The sequence below is a fragment of the Triturus cristatus genome, chromosome 1_2 (genome assembly GCF_964204655.1).
Source record: "Triturus cristatus chromosome 1_2, aTriCri1.1, whole genome shotgun sequence".
Lineage (NCBI taxonomy): Eukaryota > Metazoa > Chordata > Amphibia > Caudata > Salamandridae > Triturus > Triturus cristatus.
Genome location: NC_140580.1, coordinates 941,333,882 through 941,352,067, shown reverse-complemented (window position 1 = coordinate 941,352,067; position 18,186 = coordinate 941,333,882). Strand labels below are relative to the sequence as shown.

General features: G+C 46.3%; 1 protein-coding gene across 4 annotated transcripts in view; it reads left to right on the top strand.

Moving 5' to 3' along the window:
• Positions 1–18,186, top strand: part of MTHFR (methylenetetrahydrofolate reductase) — a 64,594-nt gene that overhangs the window by 43,961 nt on the left and 2,447 nt on the right. For all 4 annotated transcript variants that reach the window (XM_085609909.1, XM_085609907.1, XM_085609906.1 and 1 more), the window contains exons 3-11: positions 43–281; positions 6,922–7,032; positions 7,158–7,351; positions 7,953–8,203; positions 8,528–8,662; positions 12,832–13,012; positions 13,645–13,827; positions 14,227–14,328; positions 14,574–14,693. In XM_085609909.1, the coding sequence (XP_085466035.1) occupies positions 43–281; positions 6,922–7,032; positions 7,158–7,351; positions 7,953–8,203; positions 8,528–8,662; positions 12,832–13,012; positions 13,645–13,827; positions 14,227–14,328; positions 14,574–14,693 (1,516 nt within the window). The remainder of the gene's footprint in view (positions 1–42; positions 282–6,921; positions 7,033–7,157; positions 7,352–7,952; positions 8,204–8,527; positions 8,663–12,831; positions 13,013–13,644; positions 13,828–14,226; positions 14,329–14,573; positions 14,694–18,186) is intronic.

The window sequence follows — 18,186 nt, the reverse complement described above, 5'->3', positions numbered from 1 at the left end:
AATGATTTAATAAAAAATAGGGATGTTTGCCTTCTGTTCTAGGTTTGATCGAATGGGAGCTGGTGGGCCTCTCTTCATCGATGTGACGTGGCACCCAGCCGGAGACCCTGCTTCTGACAAGGAAACCTCCTCAATGATTATCGCCAACACTGCTGTGAACTTCTGCGGCCTAGAAACCGTTCTACACATGACATGTGTCAATCACAGTACGAGTGAAATCACAAAACATCTGGAGAAGGCGAAGCGATTGGGACTGAAGAACATAATGGCACTCAGAGGAGGTGAGAAATGTCCACATGGTTCATGCCTCCTCTAAGTTCCCTTTAACAATGTGATGCCCAATTTCTCGTCTTGTAGGGAAGAAATGTCTGCACCTCCATCTTGGAAAGGGATGATCGTCACTCTACACAAGGAAGAATTTGCCTGCAACCACACATAGGCAACATTTACCTGCATTTCCACATGGGAAAGAAATTCGGTCTGCTCCTCCCATGGAGAATGTATTATCTGTAGCTTCACATGTTTCCAAGATCTGCACCGGGATTTGGGTTGCTTCTAGCAGTACTATGGTAAACAACAGCATACAGATAATGGGAGTTGACCCGCAATTTAAGGAGGCATGCTAGAAATGCCCAATAAACTGCAAACCCCTAAAGGACTAATAACAGAATTTTGGATTATAAGAGAAAACTGTTGATAAAGGTTTGCAGTTATTGCATATTATCCTGCAGTTCAGGAAAATGAGATAAAGAAAACCAAGCCGAGAACATGCAATATAAAATATTTGGGAAGCACAGTTTGCCATTATAGCAACTATAATGGAAGGTACAGCCCTATGTGAGATAAGTGTACATATAAGGTTGTTTAGTTACTGTAACAACAAAGATGGATCACACTTATTGAAAACAATATACAGCACCTGCACGAGGATCAAAATGTCACCTGAGGTGGGAGTATGCCAGAATGCTACTCTGGATATTACTCAAGCTCTGTTAGAAAAACAGACCAGCTCACACAGTCAGGTCAGGTGGTAGGAGCGGCTGATAACGGATAAACAAGATTACTAATCTACTCAGTTATTTATAGAACAGAAGAGTTTAACTGACTTCAGGATCCAGAGGCTGGTGGGTGGCCATGGAAAAACACTACCAGGTGTTGTCCAATAAAATACTGGAATGCTAACCTACAGGGAAAAATCTGGGGCCCCAAAACTAAGGAAGTGCAGTTGCAGTCATTCCCTGTTGGGCACAGAAAACCTTCAGAAATGTGAGAAGCACTGCTGCCACAAATTGTGGCACAATGGTTTAAGCCCAGCTGGCACAGGAAACAAGCATAAGCTCTCCTGGAATTGGAATAGGTGCAAGGATGTTTTAGGAATTCTTAACACAAGACCAGATTTGCAGGGGAGTGTAGGTATTGTTCAGCCTAAAACAGTTCCTGGAGCAAAGCACTTGTCAAAGCAAAGGTTTGCTATGACCCGGAGTTATAAATGCATTTCCCTGCTTTATTGCACCACCAGATGTGGTAGAGGACTGACACCCCATATGTTGTTAAGCATAAACCTTTGCAAATGTCTGAAGATATCGCTAAGCTATGCTGAACAAAATGATTCACAGTAATGTTGTGCTCCAGTGACTCCAGGCATGGTGTCGCCTGATAAGTATTGAATCTGATAGAGACTACTAGCCGCAGATTCCTTAACGTAGAATAATCCCCAGGCGTGAGACTGGACCCGGAAAACTTTCTTGCCCAGCATCTCTGCGCGCCGGGGGCGGCACCTCGTGACTCCGCCCGACGTCCTTCGCAGGCGTGACGTCAGCAAGGTCACATAAGCCCCATCCCGGCATGCTAACATCAGTTTTCTTCTTTTACGCGTGCAACGCGGACCCGGATCGTGTTCCTGGCCTGTTTAAGGCCTTCTTTTTACGCTTCGCGTCTCTTGGGTACAGTGTGGGAATGCCTTCGGGCTTCAAGACGTGCTCGTCTTGTGCGCGCCAGATGTCGGCGTCGGATCCTCACCCCATCTGTATGTGGTGTTTGGGGGAGTACCACGACTCAACGGACTGCGAGGCGTGTCAGCAAATGAAGCCGAAATCACGGCGGGAGCGCCGGATTAAACTCCTCTCGGCACGCATGTCCAGGTCAGCGTTGTCGGCGCGTCCGTCCCCCGCGGACGGCTTCAAGAACCGCGGCTTCCGTCACCGACATCGTCCTTCTCCCAGGCCGCAAGGGCATCGCTCACCTGTTGGTAAGTGTCGGTTTGTCCCCGAGGCCCGGTCCCTGGCCTGTTGGGGGCGTGGGTTCTCCGCGGGTGGTGCGGCCCCCCGCGTCGCCACCCTTTCCGCCGTTCCCCGACACGGGGGCAACCAGAGCCCAGATGGAGGCCTATGCGGCGGCATTGCAAGCCTCTTTGGCTCTTCCTTCTTCTCCTTCTCTTCCTGGAGTGTCTGCGAATCCCTTGCCACGTGCGGGGACTCCTGCGGCGTCGCCGGTGGCTCCGGCGCCGACCGGTTCGGATCCAGGTTCGGAGGATGTGGTGCCGTCGGGGTGCGGCCCTTCCGGGTTCTCTCCTTCAGACCACGGCACATCTGCCTCGCCGCAAACCCCGGCGGGGGTCCCTGTGGTGTCACGGGATGTTGCCGGGGCTCAGGGTCCCCCTCGGTCCACTGGGCAGGCAGCAGCCTTGTCCGAGGCCGAGGTGATGCCGCCCAGGCGTCGGCGGCTGTTGGCCCTGGCAGCGCCGCAGGGTCGGCTAGGGGTCAGGACGTGCCCACGGGCCCCCCTCGTCTCTCCACATGGGAGGCTGCCTCGTCAGAGGTCGAGTCAACTCCTTTTCGGTGCCATTCCTTAGCCGCGCCGGCTCTGACCCAGCCCCGGTCTCGGTCTGTCCTTCTTGTCTCTACGTCGCTCGGCCGGTCTGGCCTGCTGTCTGCGGCATCGTGTTGCGGCGGTTCCGCACTTTTGCCCTGTGTTTTGGCTTGGTCCTCTGTCTGCTGCTCCAGCGGGTTTGGCTTTCTTGGCCTCTGTGTTCTGATGGCTGGCTTGGGCCCGTCCTCCGTCTCTCTTTCTCTTCTGCCGGTTCCTCCACTTCTTCGTGGGTCAGTGTGTGTGTGTGTTCCTGGCCCGGCCCCTCCCTTGAGGTGTGTCCTGGCCCTCCCTGGCCTCTGCCTTCGGCGGGCGTCTGCCTTGTCCTGGGTGTGCAGTTCCGTAGTGTTGCCTGTTGCTGGCGGCGCATGCCTGTGCAGGGCTTCTTGTTCTACTCCACCGTTGTGATCTTGATGTGTTCCCTTGCACCTCTGCCTCTCGTTCCGCTGGGGCTTTGCGCACTGGTGCGTTCTTCTTCCGCCTGTGCTGTGGAGCTGTTCCGGCCTTACCCGCTGCTTGCGGCCAAGGTGTATTCAGACCTTTTTATCTCTCTGTGCATGTGTTTCTTCCGGTGGGCCCTGCCTCTGGTCTCCCTCTTCAAACTGGGTTCGAGGTAGCCCTTGTGTTCCTTGAGGTTTTTAGAGTGCCATCTGCCCCTGCGGGGTGTCGGGCGCTCTTTCTTGGTTGGGCTTAGGATAACCTGGCCTTTTCCTTCTTGTTCTTGTGCCATGTCCCCAACTGGGGCCCTGGTCTCTTCTGGTGTGGAGGCTCTCTCGAATGCCCTCCTCCCTTCTGGGTATGGCTAGGGTATCTATTCTAGTTAAGGAATCTGCGTTTAGTCGTCTCTATCAGATGTACAAGTTATTTACCTTCGGTAACGATGTATCTGGTAGAGACGATTCTAGCCGCAGATTCGTTCACGACCCGCCCTTCCTCCCTGTTCTGCGAGGACCCCCAGCTTGGTTTTCTGCGCTCGCCTCCCTCTGGGTGGCTTGTCTTCTGTGGGGGTCCTGTCAGGCTTCCCTCCAGCTGGGTTCTCTCCAGTGTAGGGGCCTGCTTTTGCTCTTTTTCCCTTTGTTGTTACAACTTCTGATTCCCTTGCGGTCTTCTACGCTGGGGGTTCTTTTGCCTGTCCTTGGCCTCCTGCTCCTTTCAGAGGCTTTCGCCCTCCTTGACTGTTTAGTCTGGGGGTGGATTGCTGTTGCTCCTCTGTTCCGGGCTTGTGGCCCTTTGCTGTGTGGTCTTTGGTTGCAGTCTCTCTCTCTCGCTTTCTCTTACAGCGCTTTCCACTGCTTGTGCTTCCAGCCTGGATATCGCCTTTACTTGCACGGTGGTTCCACGGAGGGGTGCTTTACACTTTCCGTGCTGTGGCTTTACTGATGTGGCCTTCTGGTACTTTGGTGCTCACTGGAGCTATTGCCTGGCTTGCACAGTTGTTCCTCAGAGGTGGTCTGCTCTTTTCCTGCTTTGGCCTTCCTGTTGTAGCCTCCTGGCGCCTAGGTGCCACCTGGTGCTGTTCCTCACCTTTTGTCTCTCTCCTTTTGTTTCTTTGATTTTTTCGCACACTGTTCCCATACTTGCCTCAGTTTTGTTGTGATGACTCCGCGTTGTGGCGCGGAAAAGTTCTCTGAAGCAAACTGACGTCAGCGCGCCGGGGTGGGTCTTATGTGACCTCGCTGACGTCATGTCTGCGGAGGACGTCGGGGCGGAGTCGTGAGGTACCGCCCCCGGCACGCAGAGATGCTGGGCAAGAAAGTTTTCCGGGTCCAGTCTCACGCCTGGGGATTATTCTACGTTGAGGAATGTGCGGCTAGAATCGTCTCTACCAGATACATCGTTACCGAAGGTAAGTAACTTGTACTTCTTGGCAATACGGAAACAATTAACTGAAATATCACATAAAAGAAAAATGCAGTGAATCAGCAAAGAAACAGTCATTCATCTGCATCAACACGTTGGAAAGAGGTATTGTACACCATCACTCATGGAACGAAACACCTGCTGCTCATATAAGAAAAACATTACCTACACGTACAAAGGAAAAATATATAATTTACATGCACATTACAGAAAAACGAAGTGAATGAGCACAAATGATAGGAATGACGTGCACGCAAGAATGCCTTGTGTAGCAATGATCATCACGTCCACAAGGTAAGAAATTACCATAACCTCGGGAGTAAATTAATTTCATCATCAAATTTGGTAGGAAAGGATTAGCACAAACATGGAAGCAATATAACAACTATCATGCTGTGATAAAATGATCAGCGCTCTCCATAAGAGAAGGAATGGCACGCAACGTTATGCCTTTTAAACTCCTACACTGATAAACAAGTCTCTGACACAAGGTGGCATAAAAAAAATATGCAAGAGGGGAACGGAAATAGAGCTGTGCAAAACAATGTATTTTTTGGGCAGTTATACTAAATTCACTGGAACATACTAGGTGCCTGCAATTCAGACCGCGAAAGCCAGGTAATGAACTTTAAACGATTCAATTAATTTTCACCCCCACCATCTTTTCATAGGTTTGACTTTATGTTTACCTTGCTGTGACTTTTGAATTTCCAAACATAAGTCACACTTACTCAAGAGAGACTTGTGAATCAACCCCAATATGTAGCTTTGTTTAATTCATTTTTAGTTGTGAGCTTAAAATGGTTGTGGGGGGAGCGTGTTCAGCACCACTGATCTATAAGCATAGGCCATTGTGCTCTCTGTGTAACTTTATGCATAAAGTGACACATATAGTATAGGGGATTCTTTTTAGCTCTGTGGATAGGGCTCATTAAGGCAGCTTGGTCCACATTGCCAGAAGTAACCTTTTGTGCATATTCCATTAGCCATATTCAGAGCTGGACTTCAAGATAGTGCATTGTGGCTTTTTTATGAACCCCCCACCCCCATCATGCTCTCTGAGCCATGGTACTTTGTGTTGGTTGTATGTGGAACATCTAATGTAGCCCTGAGACTGTTACAAAGTCCTAGCAAGGAGAGGAAAGTAGGGATCAAGGAAAGGGAATGAAGAAGCAGCCTCTTGAATAGCAGGATTATCGTATACCGCTGACCCACACCAGTTGGCATAACCGTTCCACTTTACAGCTTGGCAATCTTGGGCGTCTGTATGGTCATGCACCCCCTTACTACTTCAGTGAAGAGACAAAGATACATGCAAACTATACCAACAGGATTTTAGCAGTGCATAGTAATTACTAACGTCTCCGATGTCAGAGCAGTGGAAAAACAAAACTATTTTTTGCATTGCTACGATGTCCGAATTTCGAGAAAAATGCAAATGGCTTTCTGTGGAGGTGATACACAAGGTGGTTTGACTTCTCACCTATTAGCAAAGGTAAAACTGACGAAATGTCATCTCCGGGATGTATGTCCCCCGATTTAAATGTTTATGCTGCAGTAACAGTACCACATTTTTAAGAAGTGTCTAAATCCGTGCCTAGACTTTACCACTAGAGCAATAAATCTCTATTTCCGCTATGTTTGGAGTCTCTCATCAGAAGCTAGAGAGATTTCTGATGGGAATTCGGTCAGAAGTCTGAGTATTTCTATGCCTCTTCCACATCAGTCTTACACCTGGAAATTCTAAGTATTTTGAGCCGACTTTCTAGGTGGTTCGGAGCTTTCCAACACAAACCAGAGCGTTCTTCAGTTTATGTGGGTGTGTGATCAGCGGGACCAATACTAATGCATCTTGCTAGGGGAATGTGTCCGGTGTAAGGACCTAGAAGTTGAATGGATGATGGAGGAGCTGTACCAAGTCACTTCCAAGGTTTCTCTGTCAAGACGTATGCCGGTGGCCACTAGATGTGCTTAGTGAAGCCTGCCTACACATCAGGGCTCCGATGGGTGTGTGTATTGTTCTGTCTCCTGGGAAGCACTTGAACTGCAATAGTGTAAGAACTAAAAAGACTCTTGTCTTACTTATCCAATTGATATTTAAAGTGGGTGTTTCCCTGAAGCTGTGGATGGACTAGAGGCAGCAGTTAAGTGGTGTGATGTTGTCGCTAATCTTCTTGAGCTTTCTGTCATTGGTAGATCCCATTGGCGAGGAGTGGAAGGAAGAAGAAGGGGTATTCAACTATGCCATTGACCTTGTGAAGCATATCCGCTGCGAGTTTGATGACTACTTTGACATCTGTGTTGCTGGTAAGAGAAACGTTCCAGCGGCGGTGACGCCACAGTGAGTAGCTAAAGCTCCGATGGTAAAATATTGCCCTACACCAGGGGCAGGATTCACTAATACATTCGGATTTTGTCCACTGTTCCTCTAGGTTATCCTAAAGGCCACCCCGAGGCTGGAAGCTACGAAGAGGACCTGCTTCACCTGAAGGAGAAGGTGGACGCCGGGGCTGATTTTGTGATCACTCAGCTCTTCTTTAGGTCTGAAACATTCCTAAAGTTCCTGATGGATTGCCGCGCTATTGGCATCACCTGCCCCATTCTACCTGGAATCTTCCCCATACAAGTGAGTCCCAGGAAATATGGGACTGTATGTTACAGTGATTTGGCGAGTAGCTAATTAGAAGGGTTGGAGTCTAGGTTGTAAGTTAGAATAAAACGTGCAAAGTGGGTGATTTGTCCGGCGCAGCATCGCAATTGAAAATATCAGATGGAATACATTGTACATATTGTCCCATCATGAAGGCCGACAAATCATTTTCTAAATACGGATCTCTTTGCACAACCTGTTTCTTTTTTCTGTCTAGCCCTACCCCTTTGAAAATACTTTTTTGTCCACATTGACTTACACAGGTCCTTTGATCTTGACTTATGTCACTTTCATTCTGACCCACAGCAGTCAGTCTCTAACTATATCCTGCTTTACAAGCATGAAGTGTTCGGCATGCTTGCTATTGGGAAGAAAAGTAGTCTGGTGGCTAAATTGTGAACCAGGACACCCAGGTTCAAATCTGAGCTTCCTCACTAATTTCATTGTCTAATCTTCAATGACTTAATTAAACTCTGTGTACCTAAGTTCCCAATGTCTATCAAAAACTGAGAGAACTAAAAAAACAGGTAAAACCATATATGAAGTGCAACATTTTTAATCATCTTCTTTCGGTCAGGGATACCACTCTCTGCGACAGTTGGTGAAACTTTCCAAACTTGAAGTACCCAATGAGATCAAGGAGGTAATTGAGCCAATCAAAGACAATGATGCTGCTATCCGAAACTATGGGATAGACCTAGCTGTGAGTATGTGCCGGGAGATACTGGATAGTGGGCTCGTACACGGACTTCATTTTTACACCCTCAACCGAGAAGTGGCCACAATGGATGTTCTGCGACGCCTCGGCCTTTGGAAGGAGGATCCAAGGTGAGCAGGAACCTACAACAGAGTTGGGTCCACCAGGTCTATGCACACAAGGAAAGTTGCATTGCTTGAAATATTCCTTCCCTGGTGGTCAGACCATCTCCACCCGCCAGCCCATAGTTTTCTCTACTTTTTAATGTAATACGTTATCATTTTAAAACAAAAAATACACCGGTAGCTTAAAAGAGACAATAAGCTAACTATTAACCTTCATGTAATAAAACAATTGAAAGTAAACAATTTAAAGTAATTGAAAAGAACTAGTATGATGAATACCAAATCATGGGCAAAATGCAAATTCCACTTCTAATGCTCTGTCTTCAACAGGCGGCCGCTGCCCTGGGCAGTCAGTGCACACCCAAAGAGGAGGGTTGAGGACGTGCGCCCCATCTTCTGGGCCTCCAGACCAAAGAGTTATATTTACCGTACACAGGAATGGGACGAGTTCCCCAACGGACGCTGGTAGGTGTGGCCTTCCTCACAAGCTCCTATTGATGTCTGTATAATGTGTTCATTTATTAAAAGCCACTTACCTAACTTGAATCTATTTTCAGTTTATATCATGAAAAACCATATATACACAAATTGGCATCAAATCAACCTAACTTGAATCTTTAAAAGGGTTTTTGAGCAATCAGAATGAAAAGGTCATTAGGCAACCCTGAGCTAGTTCTAAGGCGTAATGTGCAGTACCTTTCCAGAAAGACGCGCTCTTGTCTGGGCAAAGTCTCAAATCAGATGCCGCTGCCTTCGCATGCAGCAGTGTACGGTGCCAGGGATCAGCCTGTTCCCAGCTGGGTGTGTCATTTCAAGTAACTGCTTTCCTTCTTGAAACACCAGCACATACGGCTCTAGGGCAGTAATGCAAATTGTGTTATTTTTGTAGAATAATGCAGGCAGGCAGACCAATATGCTTTTCCCACTCTTAATGACCAAGAAAATCTGAATTTGAAGGTAACTTTCTGCTGGTTATACCTTGTTTAACAATTTATGATTTTAACAAGCATCGCCGTTTATACTCCAGATAAAATGTTATGGACTATTTTAGTAAATATGATGGGTTATCTGGTAGATTCTAATTGTATATAAATATCATTAGCCCCCAGAATAGCCTCTGGTTTTATGGGTTTTAGCCTGAAGGAGCAATAGTATGACCGTGACACCAAGGGAACATGAATTTCTCTTCGCACAAATCTTTAAGGAATCCTGCATGCAAAATGTGGTTTAGAAGTTGTCCTAATATTTCCAAACAAGTGAATGTCTGGTAGTGCTGGTATTTTATGGGTGTGCGCCATAAGTTAAATGTTCTCCTGAATCAAGTCTAGCCTTGCAAAGTGTAAGAGTGAATGTAGTGAACCCAGTGTCATTCAGGATCTTACCTGGGACAACAGCAGTTTATGAACTGTCACAAAGATCAACTTTCATAGCTCACAATATTAAACTCCAGACTGTCTTCCCATAAGAAGGACACATACTGCTCGAATAAGTAATTAAAAATATCTTATCAGTGATATTTAATATTGCTAACCAACCTGGAGAGCAGCAATGTACTGAACTGTGGGCGTACGCTCTGAGACACGATTCATGAGGTGGCAGGTTTAGTTAGAGAAGGCAGACTCCTCTATGAAATCTCAAAGCATGTGTAATAACCTCCTTCTTAGTGACTTAAAACACCTCTTGTGGACTTTTGAATTCTCACTGGAAGGGAGATGTACCAGGAAAGTTCAATTGTAACTACTAGTGACATATGGCTTGAAAGCTGACCGGTAATAAGCATCTTTCCTATAACAGTGCTTATTTCAGGAATATCGGTGTAGCTGCACACCGGGTGCTTTTGATTAAGCCCCAACCCAATAAATATACACTTCTAATTTACTCACCTAGCATTAACTTTGAAAGAATGTATTTAAATTTCGCATTTGTGAATTGCTCACAGCTCCATTCTCTCATTATTTAAATCTCTTACACAGACGTCTGTTGCTCTTTGCTTTTTTGATACCACCGACCTTTTCCAGTTTGGTTAGTTTTCCTGGGAGTTTCTCACTCCCACACTGTTGACTCATGTCTGCAGAAGCTCACTGATTGGTTACATTTATCAGCATCTCCTGTCTCCACTACAGTGCCATTAATTGCAAATATGAGGGTGTTAACATCCAAGTGTAAAAGAAAATTGAGATTTTAGTAAGCATTGCATGCACTCCACAATCCTGTGGGAAATGTAAGTTTTATCAACTATCTTGTCACCAAGATCAAATCAGGGGAATTGCTTTAGCTCTGCACTAAAACGGTCCGCCATAGTGACCACCTTCTCATTCTGCTGTGCTTTTAGGCTCTATTTGTACAGGAGAATGTTTGTGCGCCAGCACTGAATGGAGTTGCGACGATATTTCAATTCCTCAGAGGCCACTGAGTATGTTAAAACTTATCAACGTGCTGTGTTCTTCGGTTCGTTTTCAGTGGATTTCAGACTAACGTGAGTTTAGTTTCTGGTAAGCGTTTAGCCTTCTAAGGCCCTCACTACGCCCTGACAAATAAAGTGAGATGGGCGTAACATCTTCCTGTTATGTACAGGAGTGTCTGATACCTTTTGTTTGTGCCTTTTACTGCTTTAGCAATGCAGGTAGCTGCAGCAAACGTCTACCAGGCAAGAGATGAGTCCTTGGAAAGTCAATGCACCCAGACCGTCCATATTTTAATAATAATAATAATAATAAGATATCATTTTGGATAATAATTTATTTACATACCAGATGTTAACCGGTAGAGGAAACAAAACACTCAACAGTTCTAATTAACATAATTAAAAAAATTGTTTGCAGTCTCCCAAATAGATTTGTCTGCATATTTAGATCTGATGCGGTTGGGAAACCAACCCGATTTGTATTAAACAAATATGTAATTAACATGTTGCGGTCTAACCCCACTAGTCAGAGAGGCACTGCTTTATTTCTTTTGCTGAAACAGCTACTCGTAAGGATGCAGTCTCCTCAAGGATGTCCCTCCCGCGTCTCGCCAGTCTCCTTCGCTCTCTTCCTCTGTAAGACCAGGAGTCGGGAGTAATGAGGCCCTCGAATACAATAATAGAATGGGGTCAGAGGGATGCAGGAACACCGCTAGCGTCATCCTCTCTGTTTGTGCCCGTCACTGTGCCTGTACTTCCCGTGGAGTGGTGCTCGCTAGTAAACTGGTGCTCGTAGACTCCCATCTCCCTCCACCACATACCCACATTCCAGCCCAGCACCTGAAAACCGCTCACTGTACTAGGCCTGGGCAGTAAATTCCGTTCCGTTCGCGGAATTTGCGGAATTTGGGTAATTTCGCGTTCCGCGGAGAACGCGAAATTGCCCAAAAATCTGCGTTCCGCGACTTTGCGAAATTTTTTGCTTGTTCGCGTTCTCAATATGCGTGTTAGCGAGATATTTCACCCCGAGCACGCAAACAGCGATCGCGAACAGGAAAAAAGTATCGCGAACAAGCAATTCCGCGTGTTCGCGGAATTTCTGCGTGTTCGCGGAGATTTTTTACCGTTTCGCGGAGATTTGCGTAACGCGATTCCGCAAATTCCGCCCACCCCTACACTGTACCCCTGGTACTTGCCTCAGGCCACGGCCTTCCAGAGTCATGGCGTCGAGAAACGCAGTGTCCTGGGACCGCCGGGTTTGACAGCAGGGTAGCGGTCGTCTAGTTCTCTGCACTTCTGGGCCTCCCCTCATGGGCTCGGCACAGGCGGTTTCTCTCCTTCTTGGTTCCCATCACTGTTGACTTCGTCCTCTTCCTCACTGTGACATGGGCCGTCCGGTGTAGTCCTTCTTCCCGACTACAAGCTCCCGGATCCACACCTATGCTCTTAGGTCCCATTTCCTCCTTTACCACCACCACCGGCGACGACCACATGACGTTCGCGAACGTCTGGTGCACTGCAATGCTCTCCCGCTGGGGATGCAGCGACTGCCATCTTGGATTCATCGGGTGTGACAGAAATTATACATGTACTAAGATCTGTTCAGGCCGCACGTGTTTTCTTTTCAGCAGGTATTCCATACGCCTCCTATTTTGTTACCTTGTTCAACAATGACTGAGGAGTGTGCTTTAGTGAAAACTTCTCTTCGACTTGCATTTCATGCTACCAGGTTGCCTGAAAAACTATTCTTGCCACCTGCTTCCACTCATTCTCTTCATGTTGTTTATGTTTAAATCACCATAGACTCAGGCAGTCAAAAATATGGAGGCGTCGACAGCACTAAAGAAAATAAGTCTTCAGTGTCTGTTAAGGATTTTTGTGTTAAGTTACAAAATGTTGTGTGTACCAAAAGTCAAGCTATAGCTATTACATGTGCTCGTCAATGTCTTCCCCAGATAGTGATCCTAGTTCCAGGACAATGTAAATGGCCGTGGAGTTAATAGTTGACCTTCACTTATACCCTAGTTTAGTGAAGTTGTAATTTACCATTTGCACCCAAGCCACAAGTCTAGATTTGCCTCCATCCGATACATGAGGCATTGTGATTCCATGACTTCCATTTAGTTGAAAATTTCAAATTCTTGCTACCCAATTGAAGCTAAACAAAGACCGGTTTTTCAAGTTATCGTATTAGCCTTGTATTAACGTTACCATTTTTTCTGTCCATCAGGGGTAACTCATCCTCACCAGCCTTTGGAGAGTTGAAAGATTATTACCTGTTCTATCTAAAGAGCAAATCTCCCCGGGAAGAGCTCCTGAAGATGTGGGGTGAAGAGTTGATGAGCGAAGAAAGCGTGTATGAGGTGTTTACAACCTATATTTCTGGTGAACCAAACCGCAGCGGACATAAGGTTAGTCCTAGTGTGTGTGCAGGGTTTCTGTGTATTTCAGAGGGAGGCAGAACTCAAAGAGAAGTGAAATATGGTCACAACTCTAGGATATTCAGAGGAAGATAAGTGGAGAACCTGGAACTCAGCAGGACAGGTGTGGAGGTATAATAAGAATTTATGGGAGACTTGTCAATATGCAACAAAGCTTGTCCACATTGGCATTCAGGAATGCGCAACTGCCCATATGCAGGAACTTTACTGGTGCTGCTAGATTTGTACTGCCTGTTCTATTGAGCCCTCTTTCTCATGCCATGTTTGTGGGTTGTGCTTGTAGGTCCTTGTCCATTTGTTTCCAAATTACTTTGCCCCATTTTTCCCATGCTATTCTGCTGTCCTGCGCCATCCTGCCCATGCGGTTGTGCTTCATCTTACTGGGTTGTGCCAGCACCAGTCTACCCTGTTGCACCTGCACTCACTGTCCTTCCATATCACACCCAAGCAAACCTGCTCCTTTACATCTGCACCATCCAAAGCTTGCCAAGCAAACCTGCTTCTTTACATCTGCACCATCCAAAGCTTGCGCCGTCATGTCTTGTAGCATCCTTTTGTACCAAAGCATCATATCTTTATCTATAACTCTTCTGTTTCTTCAGATAACATGCCTTCCTTGGAACGATGACCCTCTAGCTCCTGAGACGAACCTAATGAAAGAAGAGCTGCAGAAAGTGAACAGAAGGGGAATTCTAACTATCAATTCTCAGCCCAACATGAATGCCAGACCTTCCACTGATCCTGTGGTGGGCTGGGGGCCTAGTGGTGGCTATGTTTTTCAAAAGGTATGTGAAGATATCCCACTTTTAATCCATCTTTGACCCTTTTAGCTCTACTGTTTTTGTATCTTTCTCATTCTGACTATTATCACCTGTAGCTGTCCCTTTCTTGTCCTTCCTGTCTCCTGACAGTTATACACATCTGTGTTCCTCCTAAAAGCTCTGTGCTACAAGTTTGTACCTCATGCAGTATTCGTTGTGGGCCCTTCTGTGTCCCTGCTCTCTACCGACGTTCATCTCCTACACTTGTGCTTTCTTGTACTTTCAAGCATGTACCCATATTCTACCCATGGCCCTATTCTTGTTCCCCTGCATTCTCTCATCCTCCTGCATTTGTCTGCTGTGAGTCCCTCACCTGTGTCTTGAAAGAAGTGACATCTTAATATCCTGTTTCTTCCATCTCAGGCGTATCTAGAATTCTTCACATCCAGTGAGAATGTGTCGGCCCTGCTCAAAGTGTTAAAGAAGTACGAGCCACGTGTAAATTACCACATTGTCAACGTGCAGGTATGAAGAAACGGAAACCAGTGCTTTGCATGGGATTGCTGTCTATTGGTAGGGTCCATAAGTCAGGGCCTTCTTTTCCCAGAGATGCACTTTTTGGCACTTTGTACTTACTGCTTTTTCATTTTGTAATGATTGTTGGTGTTAGGCATGACATGAAATGAACTAGTCAGCAAACTATTATTTTTGCCTTGAATTGAACACCTTCAGTGTTTCTTTATTGAATTCACTCGCTGTCTTACTCTCAGGGAAAGAACATCACCAATGCAGCTGAGCTTCAGCCCAATGCCGTAACCTGGGGCATTTTCCCTGGCCGTGAGATCATCCAGCCCACTGTGGTGGATCCTGTCAGCTTCATGTATTGGAAGGTAAGCAGATCCTCAAACTGTGTTGCTCTTAAACGCCCAAGACCTGTGATGTAGGAAGATCATGGAGCTGGGACTCTAGTGCTTCCAGAAAGCGTGAGATGGGGGATGCAGCAGCTTTAGGAAATTCCATGTCTTATGATGTAGGAACATCGTGCATCTGTGGTGGGACGCCTTACAGCTTCAGGAGATCGCAGGAACTGTGAGATAGGAAAAGCCTGCAGCTGGGGTACTGTAGAGCTCCCAGAGTCTGTAAGGTAGTAGACTTAACACCTTTAAGAGGCCTGGACCTTTGTGAAGGAGGACCATGTAGTTTGGTTACTCCAGGTCTCCCAAGGAACTGTGGCTCTAGGAGGACATCAGGCTACCCAACTCTTGGAGGGTTCACTGGGTCTGTGAGTGAGGGAGATCACGTAGCCATGTCTCTCCTCTACGCTCATGCCAATCTCCATGGTCAGATTTTCCAGTGGTGCAGCTCCACTGTGATCGAGGCAACCTTTGTGGTAACATACTCCAGGGGCACAGACCTTCTTGGAGTGCACAGAACCTGTGAGGTAAGGCGATCTTCCATCTGTCCATCTCTTCTAGCGCTCCCAGGAACTATGAAGTTGGTGCCCGTGAAGCTGTGTAGCTCTGCAAACAATCCCAAGACATATAAGGGGTGAAGAGCTATCAGCTTGCACCTCTACAAGAAATCCTAGTGCATGCCTGGTAGGAAAGACTTAAACTGTGTAGCTCTTCAAAAGATCTCAGGACTTGTGAGGGATAGAAATCCTCCATCTGAGCTCCTCTGTAGCTTAGTGTAACCTGTAAATTGTGGAGATTACAGATTTGTGCAATGGGGCGTCATGCGCCCCAACCAAACGCACTGCGAAATGTGCCACATTGGCAATTATCAATTCCTCATAAATCACTCTTCTCTTGTTCCATTCATCCTGTTAATCCTCTTCTTTGTTTTCCAATCTTAACTTTCAGTCCCCACACAATGACAAGCGCCATTTTCCAGATTTCTTAATGTTCAGACTGTGCCCCTCCGGACCTCTTGTAAGAACATGACAAAAGCGAAGTTCATCACAGGCAGTGTTTATTGAAAAAACCCAATGCATTTCGGGCACTGAAGTGCCCTTCGTCAGGGGTCACTGTAAATAACAATAAAACAATCACTAATTAATATTAATCATACTTTAGAACTCAATGGCATTAATCATACTTTCACATCATGTTCGATTTAGTATTTTCCCTGTTGAGTGCTCGATACATCAAAGTGCATTTTACATTTCAGCGCGGTCGTATTTACCAGCATTTGGCACCCCTATGATTATACAATCAACCTCCCATCTTTTAAATAAAGTGATGTCCCAAGTGTTCTCTCCCTCCCTCTTCTCATGAACCACTCGTTTGTCTCTCCCTGTGGTCAGGCTGCGTGTTCCACGTTGTTTCGATGAAGTGTTTTCCCGAATGACATCTCTCCCTCCCGCTCCTCGTAAACAGCTTGTTTGCTTCTCCCCACAGATAGGCTGCTTCCTCCACACTACCACCGCCTACAATCCCGCTCTTTCCCTTCACTAATCGCTTCGACAATGACCTTCCGAATGTATAACGGTTTAAACTAACGTCCAACATTCACTTTCATTAGTTCATCTGGTTAACATTGACCCTTTGCACTTATTAACAAGTTCATTGCATGCACGTACCTGCCACCAAGCTTTAAAACCACTCGACATCGTCTCCATTGCAAAAAATCGTTAATTCTCCCACAATCCTATTCGATTTTAAATCTCTCACAATTGGTCAGCTGATTATCCTAACCCGTGATCAAGATGCTTACTTTTATATGGTGAACACTACATGACCCATAATGCAGTTAAATTAACAGAGCTAAACAGTATAATCACGATTTCATGATGCGTCGCCAAAAGAACAAATATTGCACAGACAGTGACATTTCTCCAAAGTTCCTTGCCTAAACAAATTAACACTGACTCTAAAAACGAACCTAGATGTTCCGTCGACAGTGTGGGCTGATTCTATGTCATCTGTATTAAACCATTTTAACCAGGCGGGTGCAAACCCAGGGCTGGGCAATCATTATTACAATAACAGTTCTGGGAATGGGATTACAGATTTGCCATGCTCCATGTGATCCTGGAATTGATCCTGCAAGTAACGATATTACCCAGTTTTTGTTGAGCTGTCACCTCAAGTGGCAGGAGGAGTGATCCAGCCATGTTACTCCTCGGCTGCTCCTGGAAACCTGTGAGGTAAGGCTCCCCAGAGGTGCTACACCTTCTATTTAGATCTCCCAAGACCTACCTTCTAGAAAGTTGATATAGCGGGCTTACACTTGTAAAGCTCCTGGGAACTTGTAAAGTAAGATTCTCCAGAGGTACATCTCTTCTAGTCTAGAGCTGCATAGAACCCCTTAATCTAGCTGGCCTACTCATCTAGAGCTCCTTAGAACCTGCAAGGTAAGATGCTCCAGTGGCACATCTCTTCTAGTCTAGAGCTGCGTAGAACCCCTTAATCTAGCTGGCCTTCTCATCTAGAGCTCCTGAGAACCTGCAAGGTAAGATGCTCCAGTGGTACATCTCTTCTAGTCTAGAGCTGCATAGAACCCCTTAATCTATCTGGCCTACTCATCTAGAGCTCCTGAGAACCTGCAAGGTAAGATGCTCCAGTGGCACATCTCTTCTAGTCTAGAGCTGCATAGAACCCCTTAATCTAGCTGGTCTACTCATCTAGAGCTCCTGAGAACCTGCAAGGTAAGATGCTCCAGTGGCACATCTCTTCTAGTCTAGAGCTGCATAGAACCCCTTAATCTAGCTGGCCTACTCATCTACAGCTCCTGAGAACCTGCAAGGTAAGATGCTCCAGTGGCACATCTCTTCTAGTCTAGAGCTGCATAAAACCCCTTAATCTAGCTGGCCTACTCATCTAGAGTTCCTGAGAACCTGCAAGGTAATATGCTCCAGCGGTTCATCTCTTCTAGTCTAGGGCTGCATAGAACCCCTTAATCTAGCTGGTCTGCTCCTCTACAGCTCCTGAGAACCTGCAAGGTAAGATGCTCCAGTGGCACATCTCTTCTAGTCTAAAGCTGCATAGAACCCCTTAATCTAGCTGGCCTACTCATCTAGAGCTCCTGAGAACCTGTAAGGTAAGATGCTCCAGTTGGGTTACTCCTCTAGGACCTTGGGAACCAGAGAACTAAGGTTCTCTAGTGGTTAGACTCTTCTAGAGTATTATAGGACTCTTGCGGTAGAGTGATCGTCCAGCTGTGGATCCGTCTCTGGAGTTTGTGGGACTGACAATTCATAACGATGCCTCCTGCTGTGAGTTAAGAAGATTATTCAAGCTGTACTGCTCCCTTATTTGTTGTCCAATAGTACCTTGGCTTCTGTGAACTGCAATTTCTGAAATTAGTGTAATTGTGCACAGAATAATGAAAATGTTAGGCCTTCTTGAGAATTAAACCTCTACATGTTTTACATGCTTTCTT